General features: G+C 38.9%; 1 protein-coding gene across 2 annotated transcripts in view; it reads left to right on the forward strand.

Annotated features, from left to right (window-relative positions):
- The first annotated feature begins 966 nt into the window (after positions 1 to 966).
- CFAP20DC (CFAP20 domain containing) overlaps positions 967 to 18,120 on the forward strand; it is a 247,873-nt gene continuing 230,719 nt past the window's right edge. For both annotated transcript variants that reach the window (XM_080673477.1, XM_080673476.1), the window contains exons 1-4: positions 967 to 1,180; positions 3,686 to 3,775; positions 6,730 to 6,823; positions 15,993 to 16,065. In XM_080673477.1, the coding sequence (XP_080529603.1) occupies positions 1,160 to 1,180; positions 3,686 to 3,775; positions 6,730 to 6,823; positions 15,993 to 16,065 (278 nt within the window). In that variant the 5' untranslated portion in view covers positions 967 to 1,159. The remainder of the gene's footprint in view (positions 1,181 to 3,685; positions 3,776 to 6,729; positions 6,824 to 15,992; positions 16,066 to 18,120) is intronic.

Consider the following 18,120-nt stretch of genomic DNA (forward strand, 5'->3'; position numbering starts at 1 on the left):
GTGAACTACCTGGCCTGTAGTGGTAGCTGATTATTATTAACCCTACGCCACTGACCTAACTCAACCTTGAGTACAGCATCAGAAATGAGTTCCACACTAACTCCATTACTTCCTGGCCATATGACCTTGGACAAGCTATCTTACCTTTCTGAGGCACAGTTCCTTGGCCAAAAACTGACAAGAATGTCTACTTTGTAAAAGCAGTTCTGACACAGAAACTAAATGAAGTAACCAAAGGATTAAACTTAGAAAGCCTGGCTTAATAATGTAATTATTTTGAGCAAAAAAAAAAAAAAAAAAAAAAAAAAAAAAAATCCACCAAAAAAAACCCCTTGTCTTTTAAACACGTGCTCATCTTGAATAAATACTCCCACTTCCGTGGGCCTTCTAAAACAATGGAAGGGGCTACCAAATCCTACTATTGCCTCACAGAATCCCAAGTTGGGGAACCTTCGAACCAAAGGCCACGTGGGGGTTCCATGATTCCATGACTTTTTCCTTCAGCAACCTACCAGTTATCAGTGTTTACAACGAAGAGAGCCAGGGCTGAAGTGACAGGTTTCCAGAAGAGCCCCGCTGAGTTTAAGCTTTTTCGCAGACACAGGGCATGACCTAAGAAGGGCGCGCACGTCACAGACAGGGTGGTCCACAAAGTCTCAGAGACTCCCTCAGTTGCCTGGGTAACCCTTACGTCACTACGTAGCTTCACGTGCCCGTTGGCTAGAAGCCCATACAGCGCAACGCGCAGGCGCCTGCTGAGAGCCAATGGGAGCGGCCGGAATGTTGGCGCCGCTCAGCGCCCGTTTCCGGTCGGACCTGGCGGCAACCGGGCGGAGCGCCCGCGGAGCGTTCCTCCCTCTCCCGGCAAGTGGGCGGTTGTCTGTAGCTCGCTGGCGCACCGTCACGTAGGTTACGCACAATCACTCTCAGGGTCCGCCCAGGCAGCTGTGCCCTCCCACCTCGGGCTCCCCGGAGGCGGGACCGCGATGGTGCGGGTCAGGGGCCCGAGGTGGAACTGACCTGAGGCCAGGAAGACCCTGGCCGAATCAGGGGCCAACCACGAAGCCCTTCCCTGCTGCCGACTTTCAGCCGTCTGGGTTGCGCTGCTCGCCGGAAACCCTGAACTCCGTGTCCCCCAAGCCCTGGCCCCCCTGCGGGAATGTTCAAAAATGAGTATCAGGTAACCCCAAACTGTCTCCAACCTGTCAATACAGCTTTCTCCTCTGGGGTGAGGTAGCGCCGGTTGGGATGAGGGCAAAGCTTCCCCCAGCCTCCCATTATACTGTCTTTTTTCGGGGTAAGAAGAAATTAATGGATGAGTGGTCTTGATGCAAAAAGAAAGCAACTAAAGTCTGGACGCAGGATCTGACTTTGTTCAAGTCTCCAGCGCAGTGCTTCTCAAGGTGTATGGAACCCCAAAGATTCTAATTAAAATACAGATCTTAAACCCCAGCCAGACTCCTGAATCTGGGCCCATAAATGCGCCTTGGGCACTCACTACTGATGCACACTGTGTAACGAGCTATTTAGAAGAGAGTGAATGAATGAATGTGCCTAAGAAAATAAGCTTTGGCCATAGGCTATTCTCTCCAAAACGGGTTCAGTTTCTCTTAAACACTGGGATATAGAAGGATCACTTAGGGAGTACTTGTAAGCACTGCAGGGTTCCTGACACACACACACACACACACACACACACACACACATGCATACACACAGTTCATGCTGATGCAAGTGGTCCAAAGATAACAGGTTTTGGTCTTTCTCAGTCACCTTGAGGATCCTCGAGTATATCAATACCTGACCTGCTTTCCTCACTTCACTGGCATCTCCCTCCCTGCTTTTCCTTCTCCCTAGTCTCCAGCCCTCCCCTCCCGACCTCTACCAGAGGTTGCACTCTCTATTTCCAATGTTTTCCATTCTAGTCCTACTATGTGGTCCCTGTGCCAGAACAGTCCTCCAACTCTTTGTTGCTTCTATCTTTTCAGCAAACACCACCTGCTTCTTATGAGTGCCGCGAGAGTATTTTGCAGTTTTCTTCTATTCCAATTATTAGAACGACTTTAGAGTTTCACTTAATATAGGATAAATATATTGTTTTTTTAAAAAAGCATACTCCTGTGGGAAACTTGGAAAACAGGAGAAAAAGAAACGGGGAGTGGCAGTTTTTTCTATCTCACCAAGGTATAAAGATTTTTCTTAAAATAAATAAGTAAAAGCTGCCTCATTTAAAATTCATGGTGAAATATGACCTGTCTCCAGAAGCTATAGTAATTGTATCCACACACAGTTTGCACATAAAATTCCTAAGGAAGAAGAAATTAAATGTCTTAAGTGATTATGTGTTAAAATTTAAAAACAAAAATATAGTATTGAGAAAAATTAAAAGTTGGAAATTCTTTACAAAAATTAGATTTGTGCATATGCTGTTTATTATTCATAGAGTCCATAAAAGAAAACTATATTTAGTCTTTATTTCAGATTCTCAATTTCTTGTAATAAACTCTTCTTCAGAGATAATTATCTTGTTTAATTCCTCTCCTTCATAATTAAAGGACCTGGAAATTCAGTAATGTGTGTGGTGTTTTTACATGAGCATGTCCTTCCATGTTCTCAGGTGTACTGTAGGGAACACAGCATAACTACAGATAAGGTTCTCTATTTTCCTTGCACAGATTAAGAAAAAAAAATTTTATTTGTTGATTTTTTTTTTTATAGAGAGAAGGGGAGAGAGTGAGAGAGTGAAACATTGACTTGTTGCTCAACCCATTCATGCATTCATTGGTTGATTCTTATATGTGCCCTGACAAAGAATCAAACCCACAATCTTGGCATATCTGGACAACACTCTAACCAACTGAGCTCCTGACCGGGGGCTTGTACAGATTTTATAAATCTCTAAATTAATTTGTATTAAATATACAGGGTAGGGCAAAAGTAGATTTATAGTTGTGAGTATGCAAAATCATTTATTTTTGTATTAATATTAATTTTGTATTATTTTCCATATGAACAACTATAAACCTACTTTTGCCCACCCTGTATGAAAAGAGTTACAGGAATGCTCAAAATAAGAATCATTCTTTTCCTCACCCCCTCCCAAACTTTTTTATCGACCAGACTAAGTTATTAACATGCCCTTTTTTGAACAGTTATTGCTGCCACTATTGAGCTTGCTATGTGCAAGGTATTGTGCTTGATGGTTTATATTTACTATCCTGTGTAATCCAACAATCCATTTTACAGGTGAAGAATCAAGAAGTTAAGTAACTCCAAGGTCAGGTAGTTAATAAATGGCAAAGCTGATATTGGAGCTCAGGCCAGTATGACTAAAAAGATAATTATCAGAATTTACTAGTCTGGGTTGAATAGCATGTTTTGTAAGCATGATCTATACATGTCAAATAAGTGAACCTTACACTAAGATATCATAAGGTTGTATGGCACAATTCATTTAATGTTTATCCTGCTTTAAAAATTTTCTTAAAATTTCTATTGTTCAGAGGTGACTCAAATCAGAACTGCTGTTGCTAGATACAAGCTAGGTATAGAGTAGGATCATATTTTCTCCCAGATCTACTTATCTGACAGAAGCCTGAACAGTGGTTGTAGGCTGTGTGATGGGTAGTATCTTTTTTAGCATTGTCTTTCACTTTAATGTAAATACTTCATTTTTGTTTTCTAGGGAGGTGCATTTGTTGAAATCTTTAGTGCTCAGGGAAAAAATCCTGGAGCAAAGTGGAAGATCCTTGGAAGTCCATCTGTGATTTGGAAAGTAAGTGTGAGAAATTAGAGCCACCTAAAACTTGGAAAGAAATTGAGAGTGACTGTTTATAACAAAAAGGGCCAAATCAGATTTTAGAACTGTTTTTCCTGTTCATTCACTCCAAAATCTTTTCACGACATTGTGGGCTGTAGTCCTTCCAGACAGCACTCCTCACTTGTTTAAGATTTAGGCATGCAGCTCACAGCCCTTCTCTGAACATCAAGTCCTGCCATTTTAAGTGACTTCAGTATCTGTGAGGAAAATCTCTCTAAACCCTTAGCTTCTCAGTTTCTTTTAATTTTAATTTTTTACTTATTAATTGCTTTTTAGAGAGAGAGAGAAAGAAACATCAGTTTGTTGATCCACTTATTTATGCATTCAATTGATTGATTCTTGTATGTGTTCTGACTGGGGATCAAACCTGTAACCTTGGTGTATGGGGATGACATACTAGCCAACTGAGCTTCCTGGCAAGGGCCTCATTTTCTTGAATTCTTCATTTCTAATTATCTATCCCACTCTACTTTGGTGTGCATGCCCTCTGCCATGCCCTGTACCTCATCACCATAAACTGCAGGGACTCTGAAATTTACTAAGTGGGATGTCAGGACCTGCCTTCTGGCCCCAATTTCAGTTCTTAAGGCTGCTTGCCCAGTTATTCCCACTATATTTGTTCTTCAACCTAATTGAGACTTTTCGGACATTCTGCTTTCCCCAGTGTTTAGTTTTATTTCTATATTTTCTCTGTCTTCCCTTCCTTTTCTCTCTAGCCCAGAATCCATAGTCCATGATTTCAGTCACAGCCTGGTCAAGACCTTGAATACCCTTGCTTCTTGTCCTTTCATCATGCCTGCCTAGCAAACGCTGACCCTTTCTGAATTCCCAGTTATCTGTCTACATCCGGCTTCTCGGTACCTTTGGAGAAAATATCTACAGCCTCTTAGATTGATGATGCTATAAATTTATCCTGAATATCCGAGAAAGTTCTCTTAGTCTTTAAAATAATTTTCTCAGTTTTCTTCAGGTTCCCAACCACCAACTCCCTAACCCCATCCCCAGTCCACACCCAGAGTTAGGTCCTCCTCCCTCACTCACCAAACCACACCCCATTTCACTGGAAAAACCAATGCCATCAGGTAGAAACTACCTCAGCTTGCTGCCACTAGATGTAAAAACCTATATCCATCCCTATCTTCTTTTTCTCTTCTCTCCTGTATACTGGAGAGAAAAATGCCTTTCTAAGGACTCAGTTCTATGGGTAACTTTTTAAAACTACTATTAATTGAGTGCTTACTGTTCACCAAACATAGCATCAAGTATATTACATATGTAATCTGTACACTAGCCTTGTGAGATAGTTACATTTATGCCCCTTTTATAGACTGAGGCATGGAGAGGGTAAGCAACTTGCTTACAATTATACAGCTCTTACTATGAATGAGAGATAAATGATGCTGTGAGGGTATATAGCAGGGAAATTAAGAAAGCCTCCCCAAGGAAATGACATTTGATCTCTAAGAGCTAACTAGGCACTGGGTGGGACTGGTAGAAAGCAGAGTATTTCAGGCAAAGGGAAAAGCATGCACAAAGTCCTGTGTCAGAAGAGAGCTTAGATTTTTAGGAAACTGCAAGAAGGCTACTAGGGCTAGGATACAGACAGGAGAGAGTGCAAGGTAGGAGATGGGGTTGGAAAAACTGGGCAGAGATCAGACTACGCAAGGACTTATGGACCACGTTGAAGATTTTGGTGAACTGGTGAAAGGTTTTACGTATATGTTCAACTTGTGGAATAAATAATACACTAGATGTATGTAAATTCATTTCAAATACACAGGAGAAAGACAAGTATCACATGATCTCATTCATATGTGGAATCTAATGAACAAAATAAACTAATGAACAAAATAGATCCAGAGACATAGAAGCATGGAACAGACTGATGAATCTCAGAGGGAAGGTGAAGGTGGGTGGGTGGGAAGAGATTAAATAAAGAACTTGTATGCATACTAGTATTTATATAACCTATGGACACAGACAATAGGGTGGTGAAGGCCTGGGGTGGGGGGCTGGGGTGGGCTAGAAGGGGTCAATGGGGGGCAAAGGGGGAACATATGTAATACTTCCAACATAAAGATTTATTTAAAAAATAAAGATTAAAAAACCCCTATAAATACACAGGAGATGCTATTGTGATGGGTATAATATAAATTTATTAAAATGTTACTTAATTCTTAGCAGCTATTAGATACAATGCATTTTTTAATACAAAATGGGGCGAGTGGAGGACTTGTGAAATATTTTAATGTGAAAAAGATCTTTTATACTCAAAGATTGGGAATTTGGTCCATAAAAATATAACCATTTACATGACCACTTTGATTCATGTTTTTGTGTTTGTTTGTTTTTTTGTTTCTCCAACCTTAGTTTTTTAGGTAACTTTCATTAACTATAGCACTATTATTTGTACTGATTTTAAGTAAATGATATGGAACTTCAAGTTGGAGCACTAGTTTTTTTTAAAAAAAGGCAATGATTAATTCTGTATGAGCCATGCAAGGAGCTTTCAGACTGGATGCAACATAGGTTAGATGATTTATTATACTGGAACAGGACGTGATATCAGCTCGTGCTGCTAGACAGAAACACACAGATTGAAGGAGAGGAAGAGAAATAAACTCCGGAAACTCAAAATTAGTTACTTGAGAATCCCTAAACTTGGAGAACTTTTTATTATTTGGAGGAAGAGTGCCTTCATGATATAATAGAGAATTTGCCAAGTGACTTAGTGTGGCTTCTGTATTCCAGTTTGCAGCAAGTCTTAGGGTGAGAGTATCAAGGCCTAAGTCTACTTTTAAGTCATTTGAATGTGGGACTTGTTTCCTGTGAGTTTTCAGCTCCAATTTTATAATAGAAGCTAAACAAAATACTTTTCAATTACCACTGTTTTCATTTTTGTTCTATAGGAGTTTGATAAAGAAGTGAAAAGTTTTGTGTTTGTCCTGGAAGGCAGCAGCCAGACAAACAAAATTCAGTTACCAAAGGAGAATAAGCAAATCCGTAAGTTTTTAATCTTGAAACTTAACATTTGATGCTTGAAATTATGCCTTTAAGTCTCATACACATACATTAGTTTGACTCTTACTGGGATCTGTTGACATGAAGTGATAGGATTTTTTTTTTTTAATTTAGAAAGTAACCTTATGCCAGGTTTTTTGTTGTTGTTTTTTTAATATTCTGCTTCACTGTTTACTAGAAATCTACCAGTATTTTTAAGATTTAAAGAATTATTTAATAACCATTAGTTGTAATAGTAATGGTATTCATTGAGCATTTACTATGTGCCTATGACTTCCTAAGCATTTCACATTTAACTCTTTTAATCTTCACTGTAGCTCTTCTATAGATAAGCACTAAGCTTTTTTTTTTTTAAATATATTTTATTGATATTTTACAGAGAGGAAGGGAGAGGGATAGAGAGTTAGAAACATCGATGAGAGAGAAACATCGATCAGCTGCCTCCTGCACACCTCCCACTGGGGATGTGCCCGCAACCAAGGTACATGCCCTTGACCGGAATCGAACCCGGGACCTTTCAGTCCGCAGGCTGACGCTCTATCCACTGAGCCAAACCGGTTTTGGCAAGACTAAGCTTTGAAATAAACTCAGGAGTTCCTAAATTATAGGAAATTAATTTGTTAGAAAACAATTATGTAAAATATAATAGCACTATTTAGTGACATATCAACTTATATACCTTTAAAAATATTAATATCTAATAAATATAGATATTAACATGTGCTTTAACAAAAGCCCAAGGGGTAGATTTCAATTCTTTCTTACTTTGGAAATTAAGAGTCAGCATTCTAAAGCAGAAGAAACCCTGAGAGATCACCTACATTTAGGATCAGAAGCCCAGTTAATGGCAAAATGGGTTAAAATCTGAGGCTCTGCCACCAAATTAGGCTTTGAGTAAACTGATGTGATTTAAGAAATAGAATTTTTCAAAATGATTAATCAGATTTTCATCAATTTTCTCCTATGTTTTAACCATAGATTTTAGGTAATTTAGTAAATATAAGTAGCCAGTTATTTTTTACATTCATCATTTATTTTCATAGACTCTGTGTTTTATCTACCATTTCAAGCTACTACATGCTTATTTTAGATTTCTAAGACATAAGCCAAGCCATAGAAGTTATAGATGGAAGATGATTAATTTTAAAATGGTTTGCCAGTGTTTCTTCCTAAAATAAACCTCGAAGAGAAGGAATAATCATTGTTAAAATAAATTTTATTAATTTACTATAATTTTACAAATCATGATTTCCTCACGGTTCCTTTTTTTTAGTAGAGTTTTTTTCATTTTTACAAAATTTATACATATAAATGAGATAAACTAAGATGAGCCAGGGAAATGTGTCTGAAACTGTAAGTTATTCTTACATGAGACATGTTCCATCTTTTTTAAGGATATTGTCTTTGTGAGAGAGATACATTTGATTTGCAGAAACATGACAATGTAATCCAGTGTTCTTTTGTTGTTTTTTTTCTTATTGTTGGCCTACACTTCCATGTGATGCCCTCAGCATCAATGTACATAATCATATTATTGACATAATCAAACCACTCCTTGTAACCTTTCTCAGTTGGCTCTGAAAAATTTCTCCTCTACCAAAGGTTCAGTGTCTAAAGACAAGTTCCCTTTCCTACTTTTTTTTTTCCTTTTTTAGTTTTTTCTTAATCCCTCTACCCCCTTTCTTTTCCTACTTTTATCTAAAAAATTTTTTTTAGGAATTTTTAACTTGTTATAATTGCTTTTTAAATGGAAAGAGCATAGTTCTAATTGGAAGAAATGGAAGAATCTTTTAATGTGTTTTTTTGTACAATGCCCTGTAATTAAAAATTAATCTGGCTCTTCTATAGGATGTGCAACACTGTAACAAATGAAACAGTTTATACAGTCTGTAAGATTAATTATTTTTATATTTTGTACTAATGCCTTTAAGATTATTTGTAATTTTTGATAACAGCTTTATACTTATTTTTGCTTGTATAAACTGACCTTCTGTGTGAAGTTGTTATGGTTAAATTTAAATTAAATGGCATGCCTTGAATAGAGAATTGGCTTTCAATTACTATTTCTAAATTTAGTTCAGTTACCATTATGTATTTCTGTTTTAAGAGTAAACATTCACTTTATTTATACAGATTTGAAATTAGATACCCCATTATGTGTTTCCTACTATATTAGGTGCTTCTGAAGAAAGTTTAATAATGAAATTAAGTATGTTTAAGTTTTCATTTTAAATAGTACTATTTCTGAATTACACTTGAGTATCTCTCAATATGTCAAAGTTTTTTTGTTTTGTTTTGTTTATTTTTACTTATCAAATAAAGTGATATTAATTATTAGATTGTGCACTTCTCCAGTGTAGGAATCTTGCATCATCTATTTTATACCCCTATCTAATGTATTGTATAAAATTGGTGTTTAATAAGTATGTTAAATTTGTCACATAAAGAAACTATAACAATTTAGGTTATAATTTCTAAATGTAACCAGCTTCCCTTGATAAGGAGACTTGAGTAAATTATTAGCCAGATAAATAAGTCCACCCTACTCTTCACCCTGGTACTTGTTATATAGACTAGAGGCCCGATGCATGAAATTTGTGCATGGATAGGGTCCTTAGGCCTGGCCGGTGATCAGGCCAATTTGTGGGGCAACCAGCAGGGCAATCAGGGAGGGCCTCCTCCGCCACTGGCACCCGTGTTGGCCAACCTGGAGCTGTCGGCTCGCCAGCCCCGCCCCCTGCCACCACCGCTGGCCGCCTCCCTCTAGTCACCTCCCTCTGCAGGGCAACTGGTGGGGCGATTGGGGGGGCCCCCCCGGCACCCGCCTTGGCTGGCCTGAGGCCTGTGGGCTGAGGGCAGCTCCTGTGTTGAGCATCTGCCCACTGGTGGTCAGTGCGCATTATAGTGACCAGTCGTTCCACCAGGTCGTTCCATCGTTCGGTTGATTTGCATATTAGGATTTTATTATATGGGATGCCCCTATGGGACTGGAACTTTCTGTGTGAGGCTCAGCTTTGAAGCCATTTTTTCTCTGTCTGTGGTGTCTGAGCCCAGTGGCATGTCTGGGGACCAGCATCCCTGAAGCCCTGTGTTAATCCAAGTTTCAGCTGCTCTGGAGGGTGAAGTCATCTTTATGAGGTACTCCCCAAACCTTCCCCTGCCCCCACTTTGATATTCTTTTTTAAATAAATCTCATTATGAATTCCTCTGTTTAAAACCTTTCAATGGCACTGACCTTACCACTCTACTGATAGTGCTCTTGTCAGAGTCACTAGTGATCTCTGTATTCCTGAATCCATTGGCCATTTCTCAGCCCTCATTTTGTTTATCATCTCAGCAGCATTTGACCAGGTTGACACCCTCTTCCTTGATATATTTTCTTCATTCATCTTCCAGGATGCCCACTGCTAGTTTTCTTCCTGATTCTCTGGTCTTCCCTCTTAGTTTCCTTTCATGGTTCTTCCTCTTCTCCCTAACCCAACTTAATGTTGCAGTGTGCCTGGACCCTCTATTTACATTTACTCCCTTGTTTATGCCATGTCTATCTTATTCCAGCTTGTATTTCCAGCTCATACTTCTCTCTCAAACTCCCATCTTGGAATTTTCAGTTGCTCACTTGACATTTCCACTGGACAAGCTTTGCCCTAGAAATTCTTTCTCCTCCTCCTCTTGCTCCTCCTCCTCTTCCTTCTCCTCCTCTAGCACACAAACCCATCTCAGTCGTTAGTAACTTGTCTTAAATTAGCCTGATATCTTTTTTCTCTTCATTCAGACCATTAGGAAGATCTTGTTGGTTCTGTGTTTAAGTTAGATTCTTTCTCTGACTGCTACTTCTTGCCACCCTCGAATGCTACCACCCTGGTCCAAGCCACCATTATCTCATGCTTGGAATACTGCAGTAGACTTCTAATTGGCCTCCTTGTTTCTGACTTGTCTTCTGTTGTCAATTTAGTGGCTAGAGCGATACTTGTCAATGTAAGGCACTCCCCTGCTGAAAATGCCCCTTCTCTCTCAGAGTAAAAACCAAAGATCTATAGGACCTTGCAGGATTGGTGCCCTCATAACTCCCTGACCTTGCCTCCTGTAATTCTTTCCCTTGTTCACTCTGCTGCAACTATACAGGTCTCCTTGCTGTTGTCAAACATAGCCTGGTACCTATCACCCTAGCACCTGTGCTCAAGCTGTACTCTCTGCCTAGAGCTTCATTTTCCCAGACTCCCCTTCTTCAGGCCTTAACCCTGACCTGTGCTTTAGATCCTTCCCGCACTTTTGATCGTTTTTACCATTCTCTGCTTCTTCCAATAGCTCTTACTACCATTTAACATGCCATTTATTTATTTATTTATTTATTTATTTATTTATTTATTTTTCTCACCATTACCAGAAAGTAACTGCCACCAGCATAGAAATTTAGTCTATTTTGTTCACCTAAAACAGTGCCTGGCACCACAGTAGACATCCCATAACTTTGTTGAATAAATTAGTGAATATATGAGTGGCTTCCCATTGATTTTAGGGTGACCTATACCCTTCACATGGCCTTCAAGGCCCTGAATGATTGAGTTCCTAGCGATTTGCCAGGCTATCTCCTGCTGCTTTTCACCTGCTGACTTTCCTATTTGCCTGTTAGGCCTTTAAATTCACCTTTTTCATCATATGATAGAATATTCCCTCTCCCTGTAAATTGTGTTCCATTCCAATGTCATTTCTTCAAGAAAATGTTCGTTCATTGTCCCTTTCCCTCTAAGGACCCATGATTATATGCTTTCACAGCACCCTGACCTCCTCCTTCATGGAACTAGACAATAAATTCTAAGGGGTCAGATACCTTGTCTATCTTACCCACTACAAAAACTTCAGCACTGTCTCACACATAGTAGATGTTTAATAAATCTTTATTGAATAGATCTAATTTAATCCATATAGATAAGCCTATAATTTATAATTCTAAATTATTGACTCAGTTTTACACATGAAAAGTAAAAAGGCCTAGACAGGTTTTTTCATTTGCCCAAGGGATGTGGAATAATCCACAGTGAAGGCATAAGTGTTTTCTGTCATCTTTATTGAAGTGGAGAGGTACAGGTCAGTGCTGTTTATGCCAGGGCTGTGATTGGAACCAGTAAATAGTTTCATCATGATTTACCAGGTCACTCCTAAAGGATGACTAGTCCCAACTCCTTGTATATGAGGTGTACAGCTCTCATCTATAATAATAAAAGTGTAATATGCTAATTCTAGACGACCTTCCAGACAAAGCCGGGGCTGCGAGGGAAGCCCAGGTCCCAGGTGCCTGCCAGCGGCCAGAGGGAAGCCCAGGTCCCGGTTGCCAGAGGGAAGCCAGTGCCAGCAGCCAGGGGAAGGAAGGCCTACTCTTGCACGAATTTCATGCATCAAGCCTCTAGTTTTCTATAAGGAAATAACTGTAACACCAGTGTTTAAACATCTAATGGTATTTTACCAGTTAAATTTGTTTCTAAAATATTCAAAAGAAAAAAGGACCTGACCCCTTAAAAATAGAGGTAGTTTGTCTCAGGCAAGAATCCTAATATATAAAAACCCAGGGTCTGTAACATCCAAAACGACCGAAGGCTCGACCTGGAAGTCAGTCCTGCAGTCAGTGCTGGGTTGCTGTGGTGACCCAGCACTGACTGCTGAGGGGGCTGCAGATCAGGCCCTGAGAGAGGCCCGGGGAGAGAGGCAGGGTCTGATCCGCAGCCCCCGTGGCAGCTGTTGATCAGCCATTGCCTCTCTCTTTCTCTCTGGGCTTCACCAGCAGCTGCGCCTCTGTCTCTCTCCAGGCCTCCACAGGAGCTGCTGATCAGCCCCGCCTCTCTGATCAGGCCCGGAGGTAGGCACAGAGATGCTGACTGGCATAGAAACTGACCAATCAGAGCCAAATCTGGGTGAACTGTGAGGAGCCAATAGCTGCCTAGGAGGCGGAGTTTTTGACACTGGCATAGAAACCGACCAATCAGAACCTAATCTGGGTGAACTGCGAAGGCAGAACCTAAGGTAGGGGCTGAGGAGGGGTTTTAAGGGCAACAGCTGTTTGATGTTAGGTGTAAGAAAGCAGTTCAATTTTTTAATGACTGCTTTGGCAGTATAGTGCATATGGCTGTCTATCTGTCCAGATATAGGGATTATGTCTGTCAAGAGCATATCCTCCTGATGAAAAAGGCTCCCCCCCCCCCCCCCCATTTAAGCAATCCTACCCTATATAATCTATCTGTACTAATAAAAGGGTGATATGCTAATTAGACCGGGTCAAGCAGCCATCTTCCAGACGTCCAACTTCCTTCTGGACAAAGCCATGGTGGTGGGGGCCAAGGCAGAGAGGGCAGTTGGGGGTGAGATCAGGCCGGCAGGGGAGAGCAGTTAGGGGCGATCAGGCAAGTAGGCAGGTGAGTGGTTAGGAGCCAGCAGTCCCAGATTGCAAGAGGGATGTCCAACTGCCGGTGGGATCAGGCCTAAACCAACAGTCAGACATCCCCTGAGGGGTCCCCAATTGGAGAGGGTGCAGGCTGGGCTGAGGGAGCCCCCCTCCCCCACGTGCACAAATTTTGTGCACTGGGCCATGAGTCCTATATAATAAAAGGCTAATATGCAAATTGACCGAACAGCAGAATGACCAGTCGCTCTGATGCGCGCTGACCACCAGGAGGCAGACGCTCAACGCAGGAGCTGCCCCCTGAAGCTGGGCTCATGGCTGACGAGCGCAACAGCGGTGGTGGGAGCCTCTCCCGCCTCCATGGCCTAGCTTAGGATGTCCGACTGACGGCTTAGGCCCGCTCCCCGGGGGACGGGGGGAAACGGGCCTAAGTCATCAGTCAGACATCCCCTGAGGGCTCCTGGACTGCAAGAGGGCACAGGCCAGGCTGAGGGACCCCCCTTGCCCCAAGTGCATGAATTTTGTACACCGGGCCTCTAGTAGATTATAAAACTGGAGAAAACTGCATATTTCAATAAAAGGACTACATTTTTATGAATTTTATGTGCATAAAGGGGATTTTTTGACTAAGCAGTTCCACCTTCAGCATTACTTACAATGATTTTAAATATAATGTAGACATGAAGAGTCCATTTGAATTTACTAGGCCACTAGGAAAAAATATTACTATACAATTTATGTAGCTTTTCTAACACACAGGATCAGTGTATGTCAAACATTATTAAAGTACTTTTTTCTTTGTTAGATCATCACCATATAGTATTGTCATACTTCTTTTAATCTTCGAAGTGGAGACTTTTGGAAACTAGGGCTTCTCTATATGTGAGAAAGTTGCATTATAAAGGTTTCTTTTTTTGAGGGCAGGTGTCTTTCATATCTAAAAATGTTCATACAAAAATGCCCTATATGTGTAGCTCTTTGTGTTTGAAGAGAACAGTGCTGATTCAGTGAGATTTGTGACATATATTAGGGACCTTTTGTAAAGACTGCATTTCATTTATCCTGGTGCTCCCTCAGCTCTTTTTACAGAGACCTTGTGCAGTGGAAAAATACCCAAGGGCCAATCAGGGGAAGATGCAAGAGAGAGATTAATTAACAATGATTTATTTAAGTTGGTCTCATTTTGGCATCTTATTTTGATTTTGTAGTCCAGGGCCCTGGTTGCCTTACTGGCTTTTCCCATAAATATGGTAGAATCTGGTTCCTGATGAATTTTCTAAGGTCAGAGCCTGTAATTCCCTATTTTTATTATATTGCTTACTCTACAAATAGGTCTCTGGTGCACTTTATAAGTTTAGGGTTTTTGTTGTTTGTTTGTTTTAATCCTCACCTGAGGATATGTTTTTATTGATTTTTAGAGAGAGAGGAAGGGGGAGAGAGAGAAAGAAAAAGATCAATATGAGAGAGAAGCATTGATCAGTTGCTTCCCGTATGGGCCCTGTCTGGGAATCAAACCCACAACCTTTTGGTGTGCAGGACGATGCTCTAACCAACTGAGCCACCTGGCCACTTAGTGTTTTAAGCAAAAATTATCCTGTTTGTTTGACTTAAAAATACTGGGCACATTTATTTTTTAGAAACTAAATTTCAGATTGTTCTGAAATGTTGTTAAACAGCTTATCTGGAATTATAACCCAGAAGTTCATTATATAGACTATATACACATGTATTATTACTTTAAAATACTTAAATTTGTTAAGCCTACTAAGTTAGAATGAATAGAAAATAACATGCATTTTAGATCAGTTGCCTTCTTTTATCCATGTATAAGCCTGTACTGTGAGATTTGTAAGAAAGGTCAGATAAATCAAAACATTTCCATATTCTACCCAAAGTCCCACATCAGGAAAAAAGTTTCTAAAAGTTATGTTTTGAGAAGTAGTGATACTAAAACATCCATTAAGTGCATCATAATTGAGTGATTAAGCAGAAGTTCAAAACCTAAGAGGAAAGGAATTAAGTGAATGAATCTGAAGAGGTAATATGAAATTAATCGATTTTGAAGCAGTTATAGACTTCACCTATCAAAAGTGACTGGTATTTCTCCAAATATTTGTTAATAAAGATGAAGCCAGTGGTGGGGAATAAGAGTTATCAGTTCTTAATTTGTGAGCATTAGATTAATTAAAACTGTGTTAAATTTACAAAAGGTATTATAAATGAAAATATGTTTCTCCATCCATCTCAATGTGGACACCATGTTTAAAACCATATAAACTAGATATGGCTCATCAAACCTTCAGTGAGAATTGTTTTTCTTGGTCTATTTTTTTTTATTAAGTTGTTTAGTACACTTAAAACTGTCAGTGAATAAAAATAATTACTCCAAGTTTTTATGAATGCCTTGATGGGAATCTATAGTTCAGTTTTATATGTCTCTATTGAATGCAATTCTATGTGTACATTCTCTCCTAAGCTATTAAAAATAGTAAATAAAAATTATTTTTTAAATTTTCATAAAAATTTTACCATGCCTATAGATGGGACATTAAAAGACATTTGTTGTTAGAGTTTGATTTGATTTTCATCAATGTTTTGCTTCAATAATGAGGTTGTAACACATGGGCAGTGCTATTGCAGTTCTTTATATTATTGAAATACTAAAAGCTTGAGCTTGTTGGTGGCCTTCGATTGTGTTTGTTTATATGCACATATAAATGGTTTGGACATGAGAATGTATCTTTTCCCCTCTCATTCTAGTTGGACTGATCCAGAGGTTTCTTGTACTTCAGATTTACATACCCCTGGGACAAGACTTCTCCACTGAATTGCTGTAAGATATACAGAACTTCTTTCAATGTTTTATATGTATGAGACATTTAATCAATTAAAGCAATACGAACAGTCATTAATTACAAGTGGCAGTTTTTGCATTAAAGAGCAGTGACTTATCAAGTTGACATAAAGTAATTAAACTAATCTAATCATATTTCTTAGATATCACTGTAGTCTGGCATTTCCCTGGGGGAAGGAAGCAAATTTAATCTGTTTTAAGAAAATATCAAAGGATTATGATTTTGGTAATGAGCAACCTATAACTTGAAGAAATAAATAATCCAAAATTTTGAGATTTTGGTTCAAATGGGGGACAGCGATGTTATGTTCTATGCTGTCTGCTATTTAAAACTATGTTTGATTTAAATTTGATTGAAATACCTTGTTTTAATGTGCTCAGTTTAGAAATGTTGGTCCCTTCTGTTTATACCAGTTTATAGATGGCTTGGGATGTATTCATTTTAAATGACCTTTCTATAAACAGATTATTTAGCAAAAATGAGAATATACAACTGTTACTCAGATGTGCTATCTGTTGTCTGAGATAATTCGAGAATGAAGATACTTGATTTGTACACTCATATAGAATTGAATATTATGTAAGATTTAATTAATACATAATATTATGCATAGGGTGGGGCAAATAGGTTTATAGTTCATATGGAAAATAATACAATAATTAATAAATAATACTATAAGAATAAACTCTTTCATGTACTCACCACTCTAAATCTACTTTTGCTACTTCCTATAAATTTGTGTATTTTCATTATAGCATTGCATTTAAAATATGCTATTTTCTAAATTTTTTCTTTTGTAATTAAAGCTGTCCAAGGTCTGAGCTTAGGCTTTTATTTTCCCTGCTGGAATAAGTGGCTTTTCCTAATAATGAAGGTAATTTTGTACTAGTAACACTGGTACAAACTAAGAGAAAGGAGGAGCTTCTTTAATATAATGGAAATAAGATAAATGTGAGGTAATTCTTTTCTCTTTATGTGAATTAGAATATTAACAATTTTTACAGATGTTAACTAAAATATGTATTTTAGCTAATAATATACAATCTTGTTTTCTTGAGTGGTAAAGGATAGACGGAACAATTTGTACCTTTGTTTTGTTCAACTTTAAACCTCAGTGAATTTCTAAGGTTTTCTATTATCGTTTGTCTTGGTTACTAAGATTCTTTAAAATAGTTTTTACAGTGATAGGACCAAAACATTATTTGATGCTCTTAAGAATCCTTTTCTGGTTCTGTAGAAAGAACATTTTTAAGACTCTAAACACATACTACTTGTACAAGAGAGTACCGTATAAAGCTTTATTTTTAGTGTAGGGGAAATGGCTTCCTACCAAACGGAAGAAGGCGAATTATAAATATATATATTTTAATATATTTTTATTGATTTCAGAGAGGAAGGGAGAAGGAGAGAGAGATAGAAACGTCATTGATGAGAATCATTGATTAGCTGCCTCCTGCACACCCTACACTGGGGATCGAGCCTGCAACCGGACATGTGCCCTGACTGGGAATCGAACTGTGACCTGGTTCATAGGCCAATGCTCAACCACTGAGCCACACCCCACGCTGACTATTTTTAAGCTTATTAAGTTCTTTGCATGGCAGTCCCATTCAGCCCTTCTTATTTTCCTGATCTCTACCACTTATACTTTGAGATTCTTCAGAAGCATGGTGGGGGCACTGGTGGGTAGGTGGCCTTTTGATAAAAGGTATGCAAGACACTTGGCTGAAGTTTTTGCTGATGAGCACCATTTTTTAAATAACAAACCAAGCATTTGAATGTACCACTCTATCCTAAGTAATATATTGTTTTAACTAATTTAATAATAATAAAGCTTTAATTTCTAAGAAATTGGTAAGTATCTTAGGTTTATCTTAGTCTTAGCAAGAGAGCAGCTGTAAGTAAGCCTGACTACTCCTTTGTTACCCTGTTATTAATGCTGTTGGCCTGTGTAAGGATGGCCAAACATTTTCAGAGGTATTGGGATTAAGGATTAAGGAGAAATATCTTATAGATACAAGGTCAAAATTATT

This window comes from Plecotus auritus, assembly GCF_963455305.1.
Source record: "Plecotus auritus genome assembly, chromosome: 6".
In the NCBI taxonomy this organism is placed as follows: Eukaryota; Metazoa; Chordata; class Mammalia; order Chiroptera; family Vespertilionidae; genus Plecotus; species Plecotus auritus.